The 22,438-nt window shown below is 40.9% G+C and overlaps 1 protein-coding gene across 3 annotated transcripts in view; it reads left to right on the top strand.

The window, feature by feature from the left end:
- Nucleotides 1-21,714, top strand: part of sh3kbp1 (SH3-domain kinase binding protein 1) — a 32,184-nt gene extending 10,470 nt beyond the window's left edge. For 2 of the 3 annotated variants that reach the window (XM_041961460.1, XM_041961462.1), the window contains 17 exons: nt 3,975-4,089; nt 5,463-5,569; nt 6,278-6,422; nt 6,600-6,679; nt 8,429-8,518; nt 13,148-13,217; nt 14,180-14,274; nt 14,473-14,568; nt 14,698-14,749; nt 14,858-14,929; nt 16,671-16,806; nt 16,908-16,978; nt 17,107-17,213; nt 17,965-18,099; nt 18,800-19,011; nt 19,119-19,182; nt 19,367-21,714. In XM_041961460.1, the coding sequence (XP_041817394.1) occupies nt 3,975-4,089; nt 5,463-5,569; nt 6,278-6,422; nt 6,600-6,679; nt 8,429-8,518; nt 13,148-13,217; nt 14,180-14,274; nt 14,473-14,568; nt 14,698-14,749; nt 14,858-14,929; nt 16,671-16,806; nt 16,908-16,978; nt 17,107-17,213; nt 17,965-18,099; nt 18,800-19,011; nt 19,119-19,182; nt 19,367-19,405 (1,686 nt within the window). In that variant the 3' untranslated portion in view covers nt 19,406-21,714. The remainder of the gene's footprint in view (nt 1-3,974; nt 4,090-5,462; nt 5,570-6,277; nt 6,423-6,599; nt 6,680-8,428; nt 8,519-13,147; nt 13,218-14,179; nt 14,275-14,472; nt 14,569-14,697; nt 14,750-14,857; nt 14,930-16,670; nt 16,807-16,907; nt 16,979-17,106; nt 17,214-17,964; nt 18,100-18,799; nt 19,012-19,118; nt 19,183-19,366) is intronic. The other variant, XM_041961461.1, reaches the window with a different exon arrangement.
- Nucleotides 21,715-22,438: the final 724 nt, after the last annotated feature.

Raw genomic sequence — 22,438 nt, 5'->3', positions numbered from 1 at the left:
TTTCTGTTCCGTTGCTTTTCATGAAGCATAAAGCCAAATGGCTGGTAAACATCGCCTCTGCTTCTCCACTAAAGAAGGGAGGCTGTAGGCTAACAAATGGCCGCTGTGGGTTTTTGTGTAGGCTGGCTTGTGCAATGTTAAAAGTGATTTTTTTTTCACCAGTCAGTCTGTGGGTCTGTGTCTTCGCATGTGAGTTTCTGAATGAGTGTGAATGTGTCTATATCTGTTTTTGCAGTACACAAAGGCATCGAGGATATAGAGTTAGAGCCACGCCATCTGCACTCTGACTGCACAATCAATTTTTTTTCCTTGGCTCTACATTAACGCTGCATTAGCCTACTTAACAAACTGCAAACACCAAATGTGAGGGAAGCTTTCAGTGTGACTGAAATTAGCTCAGTGGACGGAAGTCATAAAACATTAATATTTAAAAAAAAAAGGTAGATTGATGCTGCAATCATCAGTATCTTTATATTATTCACTGTGATGAACCCACATAAAATTATAAACCAACACTGTTGACCATCACCCCTCAACTTTATGGTGCATTTTATCATCTTTCAGCTCATTGTTTTGGTTTTCCATTGTGAAACTGTTACTGTGAAAATGCTCCAGCAGACATGACCATACACTACCTACCCAATAATTTATTATTGATTGATCTGCTGCTGCTCATTTTCTCAATTCATTATTTCAACATTTCAGTCATAAAATGTCCTACAATTACCCAGGGAGTCCAAGATGGCATCTTCAAATCGCTTTTCCCAATGTACAAAAGCACTTGGAGCCTGAGAATTTTTGGCTCTGTTGCTTCTAAAGTTACTTAAATATTAGATTATCAAATTGCTAATATTCCGTTGACTGAACAGTTGCTTAATTAACAAATTGTTTCAGCTTTACGATGTAACTCTCCATTGTTTTGATATTTGTGGGCTGTGGGTTTTCCGTCTCACTAAGACGCTAGCTTGCTTGTGTGGGGAGGTTTTAGAATGTACCAAGCATGAAGAAGTGCACCTTCTAAAATGTCAAGTTAGCCGCCTCTTAGCCGCTACCTAGCATCTTAACAACAAAATGTATTTGTATTTACATGCTGCCTGTTTTAAATGTATGTTTTTTCGGACATTTCAGCTTTTGCCTAGTTTAAAGTATTTGTTGGAAAAGTAATGAAACGCAATAACCTACATTACTTGATGAAGTAATGAAAGTAGTTAAATTGCTTACTACAATTTTAACTATAAGCTAGTCTGTATATTACAGTCCAATAGTAACCTTCCCAACACTGGATTAACACGTCTTAAGTAGCAGATAGATAGCACCTTTGGAGAACACCAAATTTTCTTATTTAGCTAACGTTAGCTTTGTCCAACCTCTGGTAGCTGCAAACTTTTCTTATTTAGCTAATATTACAAGCTTTTTTAGGTAGCTAGCACCCTCTGGTAACTCCAAAGTGGTCTTATTTAATGTTACATGCCTTCTTAGCAGCTAGCTAACACTCTCTGATAACTCAAAACGTTTCTAATTTAGCCAATGTTATATGCCTTTTTAGCTGCCCGCTAGTACCTTCTGGTAACTCCAAATGTTTCTTATTTAGCTAATGTTACATGTTGTCTTAGCTTCTGGCTAGCACCCTCTGGTAACTATAAAGTTGCCTTGACTAATAAGTAATGCAATTACCTCTTAGTGAGTATGTGTAACAAGTAATTGATTACATAATCCAAGTAGCTAACAGTGAACCAAATTCGAACAACACTGCAGACAAATTGGGCAACTGTTGTTAGCTGGTGAATAGCGGCTCATTTAGCAGCTAAAGAGCCTAAAAGGGGAATAAATATTGGACTTATATTCATCATGGTGGGCAGAAACATGACTCCAAATAATAATGCTCTGTGTCTGCTATGTAGGCTTAATATAAATCTACAGCCAGGAGACATTTAGCTTAGCTTAGCATAAAGACTGGAAGCAAGGGGAAACAGCTAGCCTGGCTTTGTCCGAAGTAAAAGAATCTGCTTATGAGCACCACCTATTCTTTTTAATATAGCTAATTTATAGTTAGCTTTCTCTGTGATAAGTGCTCACATGTTGTGGTTAAAGGACAATTGGTCACTTCTTGTTGTCAGAAGTTAACTGACCTCTCACCGACAGATAATGTGAATCTCTTCTCTGCTGTGTGCTAAATTTGTCGTGACGTGTTATAGCTTCCTTTTTTCTAACGCAAAAATCACTCTCACTTCTTCGTGACGTCCAGTCCACAACCTTTGTGGCTCCTAAAATGGCTCTTAGCCGAAGATGAGCTTCGGCTGTTGTCTAGGAAACGTCTTCTCCTGCTGATATTTTTGGATCTCGGAGGCTCGTTAAGGCTTTCACGCCACACCAGGCCAAACACAACCAGAGTGTGTGTGAGGGGTTAGATTCTGTGAGTCAGTATACCCGGGCCCGTATGCCTCACTGAGCTGCGTTCGCCACAGGCCAGGGCTTATGAAACAGTGTCATGATGAATGTGGTGGAGAGATGAACCGTCATGTCTAGTCTTTCTGGGTCCGCGTGCGTGAATGTGAACGTCTCCCTGTTTGTCGTCTCTCCATCTGCCGGCTTGTTGGTTCTTCTGTCGCGCTGCCTGTTTGTCTGCCCGTCTCTCCGGGTTTCTTGATCAGCTTCGCATGGCGTCTTGTGATTCTTTATGCAAGTGAAAGTCATGTGGATGGAGAGCCAGCGAAGGCAAAGGTTGCAGCGGAGGAGGAGGGGACGAGTCTTCTGTTTGTGTGTTTGTGCTTGTCCAAGCTTTACGAGCTCTGGCCGGTCGTCTGCAGGTAAACAGCGAGGGTCACCTGGGTTACTGTCGCCTAATGCTGCTGCTCCACTGCAGCATCCACAGCGCCGCACAGGGCCAGGCTGACATGCAGAGATAATGTTTGCCAAACCTTATTTGCATTTATTGAATACATCAGCAAATCTATGGCATAACAAACAACCTCATAACCTTCAGGATTATATGCAACCATGCTTTTATTCCAGGGGATTTTCTATCTAGTCTTACTCGTTCACAGGCTTATTTGCAACAATTATTTAAGATGTATTTTAGTCATTAGGTGAAAGATTTTTGGTGATTGTCTTGACAGTGACCAATGTTTTAGTCCAGTTTCAGTCTCATGTCTTATAAACATTATGGTTTGCTTGCTGGTGGAGAAGCTTTTGTTTCAACATTGTATTAGTGGTCCAATACTACAGCATTTTACAGGCAAACATTCTCCCTTCCTTAATAAATAAGAGGTGCAACCTGGCTGGTGATGATACTTGCATGTCCATTTGTCTAAATTATGTTTTTTTTGTATTTTGTTATTTGTTATTTCACTGTGGTTTTTTGTTTTGTCCGAAAACACAGTAGAACTTTTTTTTTTTTAATTTTCTAATGATAATTACACAGCGTATACATGGTAATGTTTTAAGACAGCGAAAATGTATTGACTTATTCAGTCTATACTGTGTTTTATTATGTTAATTTAGGGCTTAAAGTACCAAATTACCTTGTAAACAGTTATACTTTCTTCATTCTATTCTTAATTCTATCATTTTGTATGAGTCAAGTACCACTTTGAATTATATCTTATTATATAATGACGTTGCTGTTTAGACTAATTTAATAGACTTTATTATATTTAAGTCAGCTCTATGTCATCATGCGCTTTAGTTTCGGTTTAAAAATAGTTGTTTTTTGTCATTTTCTCGATCCACCATGAAAAGTAGTCCATCGTTATCCTTATCATCATTTTCTACTGTGCTTCTCATTGTGTACGGGGCACGTTCACCTCTTATATCTTTCTATAATAACTCTCCTGTCTTTTCTCATTCTTGCCTTATTTCTGTTTCTGTTTCACTTTCTCACCTGAACCTACCTATTTCTTCCACCACTCCCACCATCCTTCCTCCCCTCCTCTTCCTCCTCCACTCGTCATCTCCTGTTCCACCCGTCTTTGCAGGAGATAAAGAAAGAAGCAAAGAGGGATGGAGGACAGGCAAGCATGCTCAGATCTGACCTTTCCAATGGAAGGGCCAGTCCTGTGTCCGACCCCAGCGTACGACCAGGGAGGAAAGGTACACGAACACACACACACACACACACATAGTCACATACACTCATACATGGTGGTCATTAGGTAGGTTTAACTCTTCGGTCTCAAACATAGATCCTATTAGTGTGAGGATGGATTTGGGTCAAGCATTCTCTCCGTTCCAACATGTACACACACACACACACACACACACACACACACACACAAACACATGCACAGTGACAGACCATAACTTGGAACTACTTAAGTAAAAATCTGAGGTACTTTACTTGATTATTATCTTCTCATTCCACTTTATACTTTTACTCTGCCACAGTTCGAAGGGAAATATTAGACTTTTTACTCGACTACATTTGTCTGACAGGTTTACTTTACAAATTAAGATTTTTGCACACAAGGCATATGAAAACGTAGAAATGCTGCTGAAATGATTCGTTGATTTTGTCGCAAATTAACTGGCAACTATTTTGCTATTTGTTTGTCATTTTTCATGCAACAGATTTCATTTCACCTTCGTAAATGAGACGACTTTCTGCTTTTCTTTTAAATTAATCTTATTCTTTTAATTTATTTTTTTAATAATTTTGAGGTTTGGAGTGTTGGTTGGTCAAACAAATATAATAAATGTGTCACTTTGGGCTCTGAGTAACTATTGACAACACTGTTTTCAGAATTTTTACAAAGCAAACATTCAAATGATTTATGGGGAGAGTAAACAGCAGATGAATCCATAATGAAAATAATAATTAGCTGCAGTTCGACACAAAAAGTTCAAAATGAGCTCCACCTCAACCAGCTACAACAGCAAAATCCTGCTTTTACATTAATGCATGAGACATAATAAATAAATCATAACATATATAGTAGCATAGCTGTCAAAAGGTACTTTTTTGCCACATTGATACTTTTAATACTTCAAGTACAAGTTTTCCTGATTATACTTAAACTTACTTTTACTTCAGAAGCCTTTTCAATGCAGGACTTTATTTGATGATCCGAATACTTCCTCCACCACTACATGTGCATGCACATACACGCCCTTTCAAATTTAACATGAAGAGGAGTGACACCTTGTGGACGAACTATGAATAGCAGGGTGATGTCTTAATGCCTCAGCTGGTGTGGCATGAGTCAAGAGTAATGAGGAGGCTAATGAGTGTAAGACAAACAACTGCAAGGGCAATGTGAAGCATTTGGTGTCTTTGCTGGTTAGTTAGACTGTCCTCTAGTATAAAGGTCAAAGGTCAGTTTGCCTTCAGCCATGAGGGCTTTTAATATGTCAGTGAACATTTGCTCCATCACTGCTCGTCATGGATTGTGGATAAGTGTGTGAGCTAATACCTGTTCGTATGTGCTCTTGACGTGTGTGTTTGTGTGTGTGTGCGTGCACTACAGGAGAACAAATCCGGAAGCGGAGGTGTAAAGCGGCATTCAGCTACGTGCCTCAGCATGAAGATGAGCTAGAGTTGAAAATAGGAGACGTCATTGAGATCATAGCAGAGGTAAGGCCGATCACATCTCACTGGACTCATCGTGAAACTCTCCTAATGAACCTGTGAGGCCAAAACAGAACAATTTAAAAGAAGCCCGGCAGTGAATATATGTTAGGCAAAGTGCAAAAGTTTCAGGCCTGTATCAGGAAGTCATAGCTAGTCAAAGACTGAAGTGAAGAGATAAGATTTTCTGCAGCTGTTTAGACAACTGATTAATTATTTGAGTAATTTTTTTGAGCAAAAATGACAAATCACTCACCGTTGCAGCTTCTCAAGTGTGAATATTTGCTGTTTTATTTAGTCTTAACCATAGTTAGCTGATTATCAGGGTGGACTGTTGTGACCTTCATTTTTCACTTAAAAAAAAAAAAAATCATAAAGCCCAATCACAAAACCAGACCTGAAGCCAGACTACCTGAGAGGTCTGAGTGGTTCATTATGTAGCAGCAGATCGGTGCAACACTATTTTAAAGATAATTCTTTGACTCACAGGAAGTCAGTGCAGTGTAAATAGCTGACTTCCGGGTCATCTGGTGACACTGCAGAGTGAGTGCAGAATGAAGCTCTAGCGTGTTTTGTGTGTGTATATATTTTCATATGAGTTCATACGTGTTTGTTTGTAGGTTTCCGTGAGTGTGTGGTATCTGTGTAAATCTCTGTCTGCTTTCTCTGTACGTTACCGTGTGTTTTCTGTGTGTGTGCCGTGTGTGTGTTCAGGTAGAGGAGGGCTGGTGGGAGGGATTTCTAAATGGGAAGACTGGAATGTTTCCTTCCAATTTCACCAAAGAGATCCTGACCGAGTCGGACACGCCCTCCATAGACACGCCCACCTCACAGGAGGAGCTACGCAGCAGACACACCAGTGAGTCACAGCTAATCAGATGATGGGAAGACACCTACAAATAAAAAAAAACTGTTTTAATGTTGTTTGAATTTCCATATAAATAAGGAAAATTATTCTACCTTTGCAGGAGTACTCCAGCAAACTAATATGTGCTGTCTATTCTGTGTGTGTGTGTGTGTGTGTGTGTGTGTGAAGGTAAAGACAGCCCAGGCAGTGAAAGTGATGGTGGGGACAGTCGATCAGAAACGGGGTCAGGAGAAATCCAGCCCAAGAAGGTAATCAGTGATTTGAACATTTACATATATTACATTTATTCAACTACTGCACTTAAGAGCAAATTTGAGGTGATAATAATAATAATAAACTGTAGTTCGTATAGCACTTTTTATACAGGATGCAGCTCAAAGTGCTTTACAATCACAAAATGACATGCCCCAAGTGAGCACTTCACATAAAAAAGACAGAATGAACATGAAAACAGGCATAGAAAATTAAAGTAAAATAAGATGGAGAATAAAACCCATTTGATCATAATAGTAAAAATAAGCATAAAAATGAATAGAATGCATGACATAAGATGATTATTATTCAGTGGTTTTATCACTAAATACTAGTGATAAAATAGTAGATAACATAGAATGGATTAAATCAAGCAAAATACAGAATTTTAGTGCAGCAGTTGATAAGTATGGTGCAAAAGTGCAAAAGTTCCAGCCTTGTTTCAGGAAGCTGAGTAAGTTAAAGGCTAAAGTGAAGAAAGCGTCCCACAGGATCAGATTTAGTTGAAAATCCAGCAGAGTTCTTTTATAACAAAAAACAGGAAGATGACGCTCTTTTTCCAGGACACAAACTGAAAAACAAAAACACTTGTTGGTGCGAGGAAGGCTGCCAGTCATCCTCACCAAGGTCTCATGTGCTCACAGCTGTACTTGCAGCAATTAATGGAAAGATTTTGTTTTGAGGGAATGCTCCAATAAAAATCTATGTTTTGACTATTGAACACTTAGGCCTGAACAATGGTGGACAGCAGATGGCGCCAGCTTGGATTCACAGCAGCTGTCTTAAGTGTCTTAATTTTACATTGAAAATAGAAACACGCTCCTGCAGCTGTGCAGCATAATGCGAATTAATTGCTCCAAAGTATGACAATTTCTGCACTTTTGCTGTTTTTTTTAAAGCAATTTGTGTTTATGATTTGTAACCTTAACCTTTGTGGCACAGCTATATTTTGTTATGTTAACAGCTAACTGTAGCAACAAACTGTTATGCCATATATTAACAGAATGCCGTATGTTGGTATGGAGTAGGTTGAGAAGCGGATGCCTGGTGTCAAACCTCTGTGCTGCTGCCCACATCTCAGATTTGTTCAGTGATTCAGTGTTGTGTTCACTGACAGATGTTTCAGCTTGGGGAAACAGTCAACCAATCAGAGCTTAGAAGGCGGGGCAAAATAACTGAGCTGTTATCTTCTTACATAGCTACATTAGTTAGCTACCACGGATATGTCACTTTCTACTGATCATTCAGGAAAATAACTAAAGGAAATAACTACCTCCTATCAAAAGAGGGCTGACAGCATAAAGACAATATTTCGAGGGATTGGAAGCAAATGTACCGACTGGCAAATGAATGACGCGAAACAAAATGGAAATTCGATACGGCTAAACTCACAGTATGTATTTGTCGATGGTGCAGCTAGCAGTTTGTTGCACAAACCTACATTTGCCCCCAATATCAACCGTTAACAGCACCAGAGACAAATGGAAGCTGTTTGTCAGCCATATTTTGGGAAGAACATGAGCATCTGGAACGTTGCAGATGCTGCAGTAGTGGCGACTCTGGTCCCATTTAAATCTACTGAAACTGTCCCCGTTGACTTCAGTTGCTGCCACCCACGAAGCTACATATTTTCAGAGCCGGCTCTTTAAGCTGACAGCGGGTCTGTGTTTGAAACTCAAACCATGATCGTCTCTTTGAATATTGCTTTAAAACTGTGCTACTTCACCCCGTTCACCCACCTGCAGGTCCGAGGGTTTGGCTTTGGTGACATCTTCAAAGACCAGCCCATCAAGCTCAGACCACGCTCGATGGAAGTGGACTCAGAGGGGGACAAGGTGAGACACACACACACACACACACACACACACACACACACACACTGTGGACACACTTACTTCATGCATTGTTTGCGATGTGATCATTGTATTGTGAGTAGTGAGGGAAGGAAGTCCCCAGCCTTCGCTCCTCCCCTTCCTCTGTTTCAGTTTAACAGCACAGGAAGTGGTTTTAATGTTGACACGCACAACAACACACACACACACACACACACACACTTTTAGGGACCCGACATTTCTTGGAGACTTACCCCAACCATAACCACTACTTGCCTAACCCGAACCTTAACTTAAATCTTCACCCTAAAATTTAGTGATTTACCTTATGGGGACTTGGTGGTTTGTCCCCACAAGGAAGACGAGTCTCCACAATGTGTAAACTGATTTATGTTCTCACAACGTGACTTATACACACACACACAAACACACACACACACACACACCGCAGGGATTTGACAAGCAAAGCAGAAGTGAGAGCTCCACGGGGCAGACGGAGAGGGAGAGAGGAGGGGAGGTCACACAGCTTTTCACTGACGTTTCCACATTCACACACTCTGTCTCCTGCTGTCTGTCTGTGTCTCACTGGAACCAGAGGAGAGGACGGTAGGGTCAAGTTCTCTCCATTTCTCTGCCTCTCTCCTCATGAACACTTTTCTTTTCCTCACCCATTTGAATTATTTCGTTTTCAGCCGCCGTCTCTCGTGTTTCTTCTTCTCTTGTCCTCAGCTTTCCTTTCTGCTCGATGTGCTCTGTTTCATGTGAAATTAAGCAGCATTACAAGTGTTGCGCTTTAGCCTCAGTGCTGTTTAGTTACTCGGACGTTTTTGTGTTGTTGGTGGAGTTAAAATTACCGATAAAGTATGCAGGAAAACTGTTTTTTTTTTTAGTTTTCTTATTTAAATTGCAACAGAAGTGAGCTGTGTGTCTGTTGATGGCCAAAATACCATTTCGAAGCCTGTCTCACCCTGCCAACATTACATTTTTTGAGGTAAACGCTAAACACTTTATAATATTTGTGTGTAATGAAAATACTTGAGTTTATGGATGTGGAATTAATGGGTCACTTCTCCAAAAGTACAAGGACATTAGCATGTTTTCTTGCTCCTGGTGCTTTATGGCGATGCAGACGATTTTCAAGTATCTGTAAGTCAGACATTTATAATCCAGATATCTGAAAAGCTCTACAAATATAACCAAAAGTATCTGCATGGCCACAAACCACTTGAAGGAAGAAATGTGGGTTTTGTAATTCCGTTGAACTGACCCTTTAATGTCATGCCCATAAACTTGAAAACATTCATTTGGTGTTTCCCCTCGAAAAAGCATATTTTGACCATCAACAGACACAAAACTCTTTATGAAAACCTAGATGTACTATATTTAGTTTGAAATCTAAGTGAGCAAGTGAAGTCTCAGCAAACCTAAAGTCTAACCTCACCAACTGCACCAAACCTGAAACTCTCACCTCCTCCGAGGCTGAACCACAACGCTTAATGTCAGGGGAAACAGTGCACAATAAGTGGAGGCATATGTAACAAACATATAGTGGTCATCACCCCTCCTGCAGCTCCTGCAGACATATGAGAGTGTCTAAAGGATGTTTGTCAGCCTCTCCTGCTGAGCGGGAGGCTGTTATGTTGCTTTATGGTGAGACAAGTCTCTGCTGTCTAATGAGGCTCTGGAGGAGGTGACAGCAGAGAGTCTCCATCCGGGACTGAGTCATGTGTGACCACGTCAGCTTTATAATTGAACTGAACTGAACTGTCAGCTGCTTGTACATGGGTGCAGCTACAGCAGTGTTGCGTGCCTTGCTGCACAGATGAACATGGTGATTGGACGCTAGTTTAATTATATTTCCGGTGTGTTTTTTGCTGGTTCACTGTCATAATTTGGATCGTTTTTGTATGACTTTTATGCCAAAAGAACAGGAAGTTTTCAGCTGTTTTTTTTTTTTCTTTGTGGTGACTCAAAGTCACTCAGCCTTGAGATCAGCTGTGTCTTCAATGTAAAACAAAAGTCTACAGCAGGTTTTTTTTATACATACACAATCGGAGTGTGGAAGGGGCTCACTTGGGAGGGTGGCCTTGCCCCCCCTGCCCCCCCTTTGGAAGCACCCCTGGCCATACTAAATCATTCAACACAACTGGAACTGCTTCTCCTGGGTCACATTTGAAAAGTGCCGCTCACAGTACCAGGTCGTTGCTTTGCAGCTCAATTATTTGGCAGGTTGTCAGGTACATCAGCTGATTCCACATTAAACAGCAAATATGTTCTGTTCCTTTTATTTACTTTTCATGTCCTGAAACCTCTCGCCAAAAGCCTGCAGTTTTTCCACTCAGCAGCATATTCAGATGTCAGAGCGGGCTTTTGTTCTTGCAGGGTAGATACCTGCAAAGTGTTTCCTCTTTTCAGGTGCCACAGCTTTTAATTTCACTTCAAATTATTTCACATTTCAGAGCAGATAGCTGAGGAGCTGCTGGAGCTTGTGGTCCAGCTCTGAGAGGTTGTTGGTAATGTTTCCACGTCAGGTTTTCCTGCATCTCTATGAATTATTCCAGCCTCTCATGATGCACTGACGTGATATTAGCTACTATGACTGTGTTGCGTTCAGGGACCACTCGCAAAAACATGGTAGTCCACTATTTTATGTCACTTTCCACCTTTACCAGCTGTAATATCAAAGTATAGTATGTGTATCTCTTAATGTATGAATTAAAAAAAAATCTATAATATACATTATTCTGAAACGGGCCATTCCCATTTCCTTTTTGTACGATGTGTTTTTACTTTCACTGGAGTTATATTTAAATGTAGACTGTGGTGCTGCTACTTTACTGAAGTGAAAGATCTGAGTACTTCCTCCACCACTGATAGTATGTCATTGTTGTGTTTACAGGATGTTTATGTAACTCTTTCTTTGTAAAACCTACGTTAGAGTAACTAACCTGACACAAGTGTCTGAATTTCTTGCCTCTGGTCACACTTTGTTCTGCTGGTTGAGATTTGGTTCACAATGATGCAACTCTGATGTACAGTACAGTTAGTGCAGCTTCAGGGTCATGTGAGGCTGCTTTAGTCATCCACACTCTTATTGATCAGTCTTTATTGCTTAAAAGTGGCGCAGAAACTTGTGATATTTGGACATTAAAACTTCTCTGGGATGTTGTAATGGTCTCTCAACGCTTGTGGCACCACATGGGTCTCATTATAGCGGGATGGAGAGAAGGGGAAGTGTGTCGAGAGAGGAGTGAAGCTGACGGGGGAGGTGGCGTGGGTTTTTTTTTTTTTTTTTTTCCTCGGGGCGAAAAGAACAGAGCTGTGTGTGTGTTAGGGACAGACCAGGTCTTGTGAGTGTGTGTGTGTGTGTGTTTTCCTGTGGAAGAGACACCCTGGTTCCACAAACACTGTCGAGGGATCCACTCCAGCCGGAAAACAACGGCTCCTTTAACAGCCCACACAGCACACACACTCACACACACTTCATCATCAAGTCAGCTCGGTGTTTTTCCTGCTAAATCCGATCTCATCCTCTCTAATTATCTTGTTAGATTGGAGCTGTGGGACATGGCTGTTCACTGGAGAAAAGTGATTAGTTCATTTTAATTGTTGTTTATTTTTATCTTTCAATACACAGTTTTCATTTGTCAGCCTTCCATTTGTGAAATTAGTTCATTTTTGCATGATTGTTTTGCTAGACCTTGTTTCATTTGTGATTTTAAGTCGTGCTACCAGCATTACTCTAGATGCTGGCAAAGCTGAGCAGTCAGTCGGTCCAAAAGTTTGAAATGCCTTGAAGAAATCTCTTGTAATGAAGTTTGGTTTAGACATTCATGAGCCCTACATGATGAATTCTGATGGCTTAACTTCCCATCCTGCAGCTGCACTTTGTTTAAGTGCTAATTAGCACGCTAACACGCTAAACTAAACTAGTGAACATGGTAAACATTATTCCCACCAAACATCACCTTCTTGGAAATGTCATTGTGAGCATGTAAGCATGATAACGTTAGCGTTTAGCTCATTAGCTAATTTAGCTTTTTAGTGTGGCAAAGAGCCACACAGAGTGACTGACATGGCTAACATGACTATTAGTCTTGTTAAGCAATTACTAATTAATAAAATTTAGCACAAATGCAGTTTTATAATGTCATGTTTACCTTATGTCAAAAATGATTAGCAAATGATATAACATACATACATACATACATACATACAAAAACATGTTTTTTGGAATAAGGGCTGTACTTACTGGTCAAACATACAGTTAGCCTTGATGTTATGTTGAATTGTTTCTATAATGGAATTCAGTAGCTGGAAATGTTGAACTTATCTATTAGTAAAGTACGAAACAGCAGTTTCACCAATTTCATGGCATAGAGTGATTATACAGAGAGGAATCCATTGCAGAAGATGACAGCTGAGTCAAACCAGGTCACGATATCATCTAGAGAGGCTGGTGAAACTCACCCTGACAGACGCAGGAAGTCCCAAACCAAATCAGAGCGGTTACACCAGAAACTTAAAAGTGATTACAAAATGACGATATCTACCCAGGATACAACTGCAGCTGAGGATTTTACATGAATGTGTCTGAGACTAAAGGTTTTCTTCCATCTGTACGTCACTCAGGCCATCGAGGGGAAAGCAGCAAGCATCGCCCCTGAAACCATGAAGACTGAACCTGACAGCAAAGCTAAAGGTGAGAAGCTGCAGCTTGACTGTACATAAATACTTATGTACTTACGATACTTACGTTTCAGTGAAGCAGTCTGAGAAACTGTTTGGATATTTGCCTCAACCTTCAGTAGAAGCTCTGTATGTATTAAGATCAACTAACTAAAAACCCTGCATGACTTTTTTCCATTCATCAAAGCCTTCCACAGTTTGTACATCACTTATTACCTTTCATGCAAAAGGTTTCCCTTTATCTCCGGTGTTTTTTTATTATTACTACAGTCTTACGATGTAGTTGTGACAAGCCGCTGCTTTGAAAGCTCTTCCTTGATGATGTGTTCAGGTGCTTGTGGAAAGCTCCGACATCTAAGAGTTGTTGGAGTTGGATGTGGAAAGAATTGCATTAACAGGCTGTGCTGAAGGAAGAAATCAAATCCAGATGACCAACAAAAGCAAACGTGAAAGTTGTGAGATGGATGATGTGATTTGCCACCTGTTGTTTCTGTACGAGATCTGCAGTTAACGAGCAAAAACATACAAAACCACCAGATGTTCTTTTACGGCTTGATGTGCTCCATCGGTCATTGAAACCGTATGATCAGGAAATAATCTTCTCACTTCTTCTATTTATCTACTATCTGCACACGTGAACTGTGAACCATTGCATTAAAGCCACTCTATCCTATAACCCCACTCCAAGTGTTGTATCAAATCTTTCTTGTATTTCATAATAAATTAATACACATTTTCATTATTCCCCTGATCAAACTAAAATCTAAGAATAGATCTCTTTTAATCTCTTTTTTTGTAAAATAATCTAGATATTTTCCAGTGAAAATACAGAAACATCAAAACCAGTGGTGCATCTCTCATAGGCAAATTCACGTTGTGCACGTTGTTCCTTCACCTCGTGGTCAAAACGTCCTCTCGCTTGTTTCTTTGTCCTGTGGCGTTCTTGTCTGACTTTGTCTTGCATTTGATTGGCAGGGCGGGAGCAATGTAAAGTCCTCTTTCCATATGAAGCACAAAATGAAGATGAGCTGTCAATCAAAGAGGGGGACATCGTCAACATTATCACCAAGGTAAGCCGGTGTGTGTGTGTGTGTGTGTGTATCCTGGCTTATACGTGGGTGTGTCTGCTTTGATTTTGGCGTGTTTGCATCGTTTGGTTAGTTTCATTTGTTTGTGCAAACACCATTTGCATCCAAGCACACACTAAATACACCCGGCCACTATTTGAACTGCTGTCCAGACCAAACACCTCGCTGTCTTTTGTCCAGGAGTGTGCTGATGCCGGCTGGTGGATGGGGGAGATCGGTGGAAGACAGGGTGTCTTCCCAGACAACTTTGTCAAGCTGCTAGAAGTGGAGAAAGAGGTGACTTTGTCGCGAGGACACATGAGTTAAAGTTTCTGTTTAGCGTGCTGCTAGAGGCTCGAAGTGTCAAGGACGTGATACATTCCTGAAGTGTTTTTGTGATGTTTCTGTGTCTGTGTGTGTTTCCAGAGACCAAAGAAACCGCCTCCTCCCAGCGCACCTTCGGCTAAACACACCACAGGTACAGTAACACGCCACATCTTCACTTCCTCTCCTCTCTTGTGTTTTTATGTTCTGAAAGAGAAAGTGAGAGACAGATAAAAACAAAAAAAAAACCTCTGACCTGTAGAGAAAAAGTCGGAGGTCAAGAAGGTTCCTCCTGAGCGACCTGAACACCTGCCACAGAGAGACCAGGATCGAGGTACAGTGAGACCACTACGGCCCTGCTCAGCCTTCCCTCAGCCTGCAGCTCCTGCAGCATCTAACAACTTTCTACTGATCTCGCCAACTAACGTGTTTCATATTACTAATCCAGCATCACAATTTGCTGGACGGCTTCACAGCATGAAAGAACGATTCAGTGTCGGTGTGAAACAGGACGAGGGCGCTGTTTTTCAGCTGTAGGTTTCTGTCCAGGCTGGATGTCGAAACAAGAGCAGCAGATAAGTCAGTTGTGTAGGAACAAAGCTTCGATTGAAGAAACAGTGTCAACATCGCTGTGTGTGCAGCAGGAAGCTGTGGACACTTGACTAACTGGCACCAACTGGTGCAACTCACAAGCTTTCAGTTGGCTCTGCACTTCATTTTTTCAGATTAATACAAAACAAATATAACCAACTTCGACAAAGATATTTAAACAGCTGAAATGCTACACACAAAATATTTGATCACAGTAAATAAAGTTTTAGTACGCCGTTGTGGAAGGAGTACACAGATCCTTTACTGAAGTAGGAGTACCAACACAGCAATGTAAAAAACACCTGATTACAAGCTGAATTCATGCACTGGAAAGTTTACTTACAGTAAGTAAAAGCACATCTCTGACAAACGACCATATATGACATTTTTTGATGGTTTATATAAGTGCATCTGTGCATATGTAGCATTTTCCTGTTGTAGCTGGTTGATGTGTAGCTTGTTTTAACTACTTTGTATAAACGGGTAGTTTAGTCTGGTGTTTCCCATCTGAGGGCTCAGGCTGCCTCTAAAAGGTCAGAAGATAAATCTGTGAGCCCGTGAGGTGATTAATCTGAGGAAAAAAGAAAAACGATGGTTCTGATAAACATTACATTTTTCTTGAGTTGTTTTTGTGAAATATTGATCATTTGACCTCAAACTGTTATTTTGAGACCATCTTGAGATGTTTAGAAGTGAAATCCCTCTTTGGTAGAAATGCAAACGACTCAAACACAAAACATCTGAAACCTGTGACCAGAGGACCCGACGAGACGCTGCTGTTTTTATTTATGCCGAGTTTTATATGATATTTTAAAAGCCTGTCTACACATTTATTTTTTTATTTTATTACTTTATTGATCCCAAACTGCGAAATGACTTCTCTGCATGTCACCCATCACTGTTTGAAACACACACATGCAACATGCAACATGAAGTGAAACACACAGGAGCAGCGGGCTGCCGCCCCCTTTATGGACATGCTCTTAAAATAAATGTTTTTTTAGAAAGAGCACTCCTCAACTCAAATAAAAAATATCACTTCAAATTTAATCCCATAAACCAAAAACAGACTACATAATAATACTTACAAATACCACCGCCACCACTCTGACACATGATCGTCCTAATCCTCTTTGCTCCTAATAACCCTCCAGTTTTTCTCTTTGCTTCTGTTTTTTTCCCCTCCCGTTCTAGCAGCCTCGGGCGACTGCAGACCTTTATTCTTCTTCTATTGTTTTTATTCTTTAACAACCTTCTTTGGCCCCCTTTAGACCTCTTGGGTCGGATTTAACTCCTCTTTACTGCCGCAGCTCCGTGCCTTCACCGCTGTTCTCCTACTTTCCCTCGTGTTATTATGCATGTCTGTGTGTGAGTATTTGAGTCACACATTCAACTCTACATGTGTGTTTTTATGTTGTACAATATGTGTGTTTTTTAGTTATTGTTGAACATCCATGAGTGTTTGTGTGATTTTGTGTGTGTAGGTGAAGAGGTGAAGGTTGGAGACATCCCCAAACCCTCCCTCCCATCTATCTTTCCCAAGAAACCCCTCCCCCCAAAGTCAAGCTCCTCCTCTTCTTCCCAACCCCCGCGGCGTCCTGAGAGACCGCCCACTCTTGCGTCAGTACACGCTCACACACACACACACACGCTTACGACAAAAATCCCATATATCCCTGAGCGTATACAGCCTAATGTTGTTGTATGGTTTACCTGCTCAGGTGTGAAAGCCCCAAGTCTGAGGGCGGGGCTTCGACACCAGATTCTGCCCCTGACAGGTCACATGACACTGGTGAGTTTGACTGACGGGAGCATCGGCCAATGAGATGCAGCTATGGTGCCTCAGTGACTGTCAGAGCGCGCGCTCTTCGTCTCTGTGCTCGTGTGATACTAACGTGTTTCTGATGTGTGTTTGTGCAGATGTGGATCTGGACGCCGTCGTCTCGTCGACAGAGAAGCTGAGTCATCCAACGGCGTCAAGGCCACGAGTCACCGACCGCCGGCCTCGCTCGCAGATCATCACACCAGTGAGTGTGTTTGTAGTCAGAGGAGGTCAAAGGACTGATTCTGGTTTAAGTCTGTTGTGTGTGCACACTGGAAACGGGACAAAAGTAAACCAGTATTTAGACTAAAGTACTTAATGTTTCAGTGCAGTTAATTTACACAGTTGTTTCATAATCAGTGGTAGAAGAAGTGCTCAGATATTTTACTTCGTCTATATGAAATACTATGTTACCTTCAAATAAATATCAAAATATACTTAAAGTACCTCGTTAATTATAATTGTAGCTTCTTAATTTCAACAAGGGACCAATGAAGTCTTATCTATAATAATACATCTTACTTTATTTGTTGATTGTATTCTAGTATTTGTTTGTATTATTAATCCAAATCTGCAGTGTAACAAAAAATGGAAATACTCAAGTAAAGTACAAGTACCTCAAAACTGTATTTATGAACACTACTTGACTAAATACACTTACAGTAAAGTTCAGTAATTTCTTTTATTCTAATTACAAAAACAGAAACTAATTAGTATGTAGTACAAACTGTATCGTCCTCTGTTTTAGTTCATCTTATAGTATCTTTGCATCTTATTGTGCCTTTGTTATATATTTTGTTTGTATCTTTCATCTTATCACTGTTTGCATTTAAGTGCTAACAAAAACTGCACCACCCATCAGGTCTATATCAGCACCTGTGGAGGACTTCAGGCTTTGCATTGAATAAAACAGACCATCACAGTCATTTTCCAACACGTTCCTGTCTGTCTTTCAGTCTTCTCTGTCCATCACTGATCTGGAGTCCCCTGCAGTGGAGGACAGGAAGGAGAAGGACAGAGCGAAGGAGGAGCCGGAGTCTGTCTCCAGATCTGTAGACGCTTCCCTGCGAAAAGGAGCTCCCTCCATCTCTGTACGACCACCCTCACTGCACCGCCTCGCACCGTTCACTTCATCCAGCAGGGGGCACCACAGCATAGAGTTTCATGTTTCTGATCAGCGTTAAAACTGTGCATCTCTGTTTCGTCCCTCATGAACACTCGAGATTTCAGTTGGTAAAGCAATTGCAGATGTCAGCATTTAAAAAGACTTGTTTTCTATCAAGTGCTTAAAAATGAGACTGATTATGATTGACCTTGGAAACAGCACGACCTAGTTTTGGATGCAGCAGTTAGACTCACCGACAGATGAAAGTGGCAAAACAGCGAACAGTAAAATCTGTGCAAAATACAAATGAAAGATTAAACACAAAAATGAAAAACAACGCAATTTCATGAATTCTACATACAAAAGAGTTAAAGTATAGAAATGAACAAAAACAGTTCAGCATCTATCTGTGTGTGTGTGTGTGTGTGTGTGTGTGTGTGTGTGTAGTAAATGTTTATATTGATAAAAAATTCATGATTGAATACAATGTATACACATATATCTAAATGTTTATGTCCAAAGCAGTGAATCTGGGACTGCTGCAGCTAGACCTCTCTGGCTGTGCAGGTCAATGATATTGAACTTGAAAGCTCTTCAGATTCTGAGTTAGATCTTAGGTCTATGGGTAAAATATAGTAATTCATAAATTCTTAAAAACACTGTTCGCTGTGGCCTTTTGCCCTCAGGCACACGACAGTAAAGCACCACTGCCTGCAAAGCCCTCTGTCCTGACCCCGCCAAACGCTGGCCATCGCCCCGCCTCCCCGTCTTCCTCCTCGGGTCTGACCCCGTCCCCCGAGCTGCGGCATTCACCTCTGACCCCGCCAACACTGGAGGAACTCAGGAACCAGCTGAGAGACCTGAGGGCGTCTGTAGAACTGCTGAAGAGCCAGCACAGGTATGTCATGCGTACAGTATATACCTGTAGATGCGTATGCGTGTGTACAGTCATACCTGTGTAGGTGTATCAGAGCCATGATGCTGATGTGTTTGTGTGTGTTTCAGACAGGAGATGAAGCAGTTGTCCAACGCACTGGATGACGAGAAGAAGATTCGTGTTAGTTTACAGGTGAGACTCAAAAAGGAGTGAAGATGGATTCATTTAAAAAATAATCAGCTCTTAGAATTATAATGGAACTAAATTAATTGTACTTTTAAGGCATCCTCTGCTAATTTAATCTAGAATTGTTTTTAAGAGCAGCAGTTAAATGTCTTAAATGACTCAAGAAATTATGTCTGTCTTTGTTTGACAGATGGAAGTAGAGCATATAAAGAAGAGCCTGTTGAAATGAAGACTAAATCATCTTTGTCGCCGCACTATGATCACCACATTGGAGGCCAGCTTTTGAAAACATTCTCACTGTTGGCCGAGACACTTCAGCCAAAACTTTGTTTGTGCCAAATGATCATCACGATCAGCAACAATACAGTACCATGGAATCAGCCACCCCCACCCCCCCCACCCCGACACCGCCTTATCCTGTGTTTACTTCTTCGTTGTCCCTTTTAAAGAGGCTTCTCTGTTAAGTTTACTGCTATCTTGTCAAAGCTTGCTGTGCCACTGGTACTGACTGACCGCGCTGTGCGTTGCCATGGTTACAGAACAACAGGCTGCCGTGGCGACCCCACTGGTACTTTTGTTCCTGAGTGTGACGGAGACTTGGAACTCGACCTTCGTAGCCCGGTTGGTTCAGGCGACCTGTGTGCTGTTCTGTGTCCACTCTGCGGCCTTCGCCTCTTATCTGTGTGTGAGTGTGAGTGTGTTTTCCATCCATGTGGGGACTGAGTGCTAGACCTTCAAAATAGGGACATTTTGTAAAGTGAGGTTGTTCTGGCCGGTCCTGACTTCTTCATTGGGCTAGATTAAGGATAGAATCAAAGCCTATACTTTGAGGCACATCATTAGCATTATGGTACACTGCAGGCAGGGGATTTTAAAGCATCAGCCATTAAAGCTACGGAAGGTAGCCTCATGTGACTCCACAAAGCCCCTCCCACCAAACCCACAAGTTGAAACTGCAGCAGAAGGAGTTGGTTGCCCTGTGAAACCTCATGATGCAGGACTTTCTGCAGGGTGTTCTGCCTTTTGGTCAGACTTTCACTTTCACTTTCCCCACTGTTGGAACAGCACTAAGGTGAAGTGTGGAGATGGTCTGGATGAGCTATGCAAGGCTTTCACCACCTAAGGGGACATGCATGCCTGCATTTGTAGAACAGCCAATAGTCACACCCTCTCTCTGTAAAGACTTGTGGCTGGCCAAAGGCTCCCATCTCAGGCTAGATTTTCTAAAGCCTAAAAACGGAGCAAAGAGGAGGTGCTCTTGCTAAGTTACAATATTTCTGAAAGACTTTTTATTTTTGCCCATTGACGACAAAAATAACTTTTAACAGCACTGGTATTTGGACATACGTCTATCCTTAACCCTTTTCTTTTTAGTGTCAGAATATTTTAATCTGCAGTCAAATATTCCACCTGTTGCAAGGTTAAAATGAGTAGCACATCAGGACTCCCTCATCAGTTTAATTAAATCTAACATGACGAACAACACTGAAGGTGCTATCTAAAGGAATAGCTGGACACATACGCTTATTTGCTTTTCTGCCAGCAGTTGGATGAGAACATCAATACCACTCTCATGTCTGTACACTAAATATGAAGCTACAGCCAGCAGTAGATTAGCTTAGCTTATCATAAACACTGGAAACAGGGGGGAAACAACTAGCTTGGCTCTGTCCAAAGGAAACTAGCACCTCTGAAGCTCACTATATTTTCTTTGTTTTATCCATGCAAAAAGCTGTAAAAATGTCAGTTTGTGGTTTTACAATGATAACAGGAAGCCAAGAGGTAGTCTGTAAAACCACAAATTGTCACTTTTACACTTCTGTTTTTGTACGCTAAAATAAAAAGAGATATAAGATATCAATTTTGGTGCTTTCCAGGTGCAGGTAGTCCGTTGCCTTTTCACAGAGCTAGGCAAACTGTTTCCTCCTGTTTCCAGTCTTTATGTTAAGCTAAGCTAGCCGTCTTTTATCTGTAGTGTCACACGGTCAAACAATTCCTTTGACAATTTTGTCTGCAAATGAAAAGTTCAAGAGTATTGACTTCTGGACAAAAACATACTATTATCATTTACCTTTTTTGCTTTTGCACTTTTGCTCCATGGCTCCAGAAACCTCGCATCACACCCCTCAAATGTCAAAACCGAGGTCCACGTGCATCTGATGTTTCTGGTGCTGTTTTGGGAGCAGGTGAAGGGTAAAGTTCAGGACAGGGTTTGAGGAATGTAGTCAGTGAAAGGACCTCACAGGTGAAGGAAGACAAAAACGTGCGTGTGCATGTACTGTATGTGTGGTAGCATGCACGGCTGTTTGCCTCCCCCCTTATATGTGCACAGAATCTATGGCAACCCGTCACTGTGGCCTTCCTGTTTTTGACTCCAAATCTTTCTTTTTTTTCTTTCTTTCTTTCATATGACAACGAGAAAACTGCTACAACTGAGGCTACAAGTTGTTTTCTTGACTTGGTCCTTTCTCTCCAGGATAGTGATAAATATATATACTTTTATATTTCAGTGTAATAAAGATGCTATTATGTACTGTACGTGTGCATATTTCCCTTTTTTTAAAAAAACAACAAACATGTTTGAATTGTCTGTTGGTGAAAATGTGTTGTATAATCATGCATGAAGGCTCCATTTTGTTGCTCTTTGCAATGTTTATTCATGCTCCTGCATGGATGATGTTAAAGAGCAGCGTATGTGTGTGTGACAGGCAGAAACTGGACACTGAGTGAACAAAAAGAAGAAGAAGTGAAATTAACTGAGTCAGACTTAACAGCTGCAGAAACCAGCATTACTGTATTGACATATAATTGCAGTATAGATTTTAGATGTCTGCCATTGTAATTGCATTTATAAAACCTTCATATTTTACATTTTCACAACAGTACAAAATGCCAGTGGGTGTAGAATAACACAAGCTAATAGTGAACAGAAAAGTGTGAAGTAGCAGAACAAACACTGAATCATGCTGCAGTAATAAACAAGACACCACCAGCCTGACCACAGATCAGTAGACTTAAAAAATTAATAAACATTTAAAGGGTTCTCCAGGAATTTAATATTGCACGTCCACAACTCAAAAAAGATCATCTGGTCAGGCACATGGCTATAATCAGTATTTTTATAATAAGAATTATTCAACTGATGTGAAAACAGTGTGAAAATGTGAAAGTGGTGCTCGTGAAAGACTTGAATATGTTTCTCTTGGATTTATTGAGCTTTATAGTGAATTTCAGCTCAATGTTTAGCTACTAACAACCAGCT

This window comes from Chelmon rostratus, chromosome 20, assembly GCF_017976325.1.
Source record: "Chelmon rostratus isolate fCheRos1 chromosome 20, fCheRos1.pri, whole genome shotgun sequence".
NCBI lineage: Eukaryota > Metazoa > Chordata > Actinopteri > Chaetodontiformes > Chaetodontidae > Chelmon > Chelmon rostratus.
The sequence above is the reverse complement of the archived record's forward strand: the minus strand, read 5'-3'. Positions and strand labels throughout refer to the sequence as shown.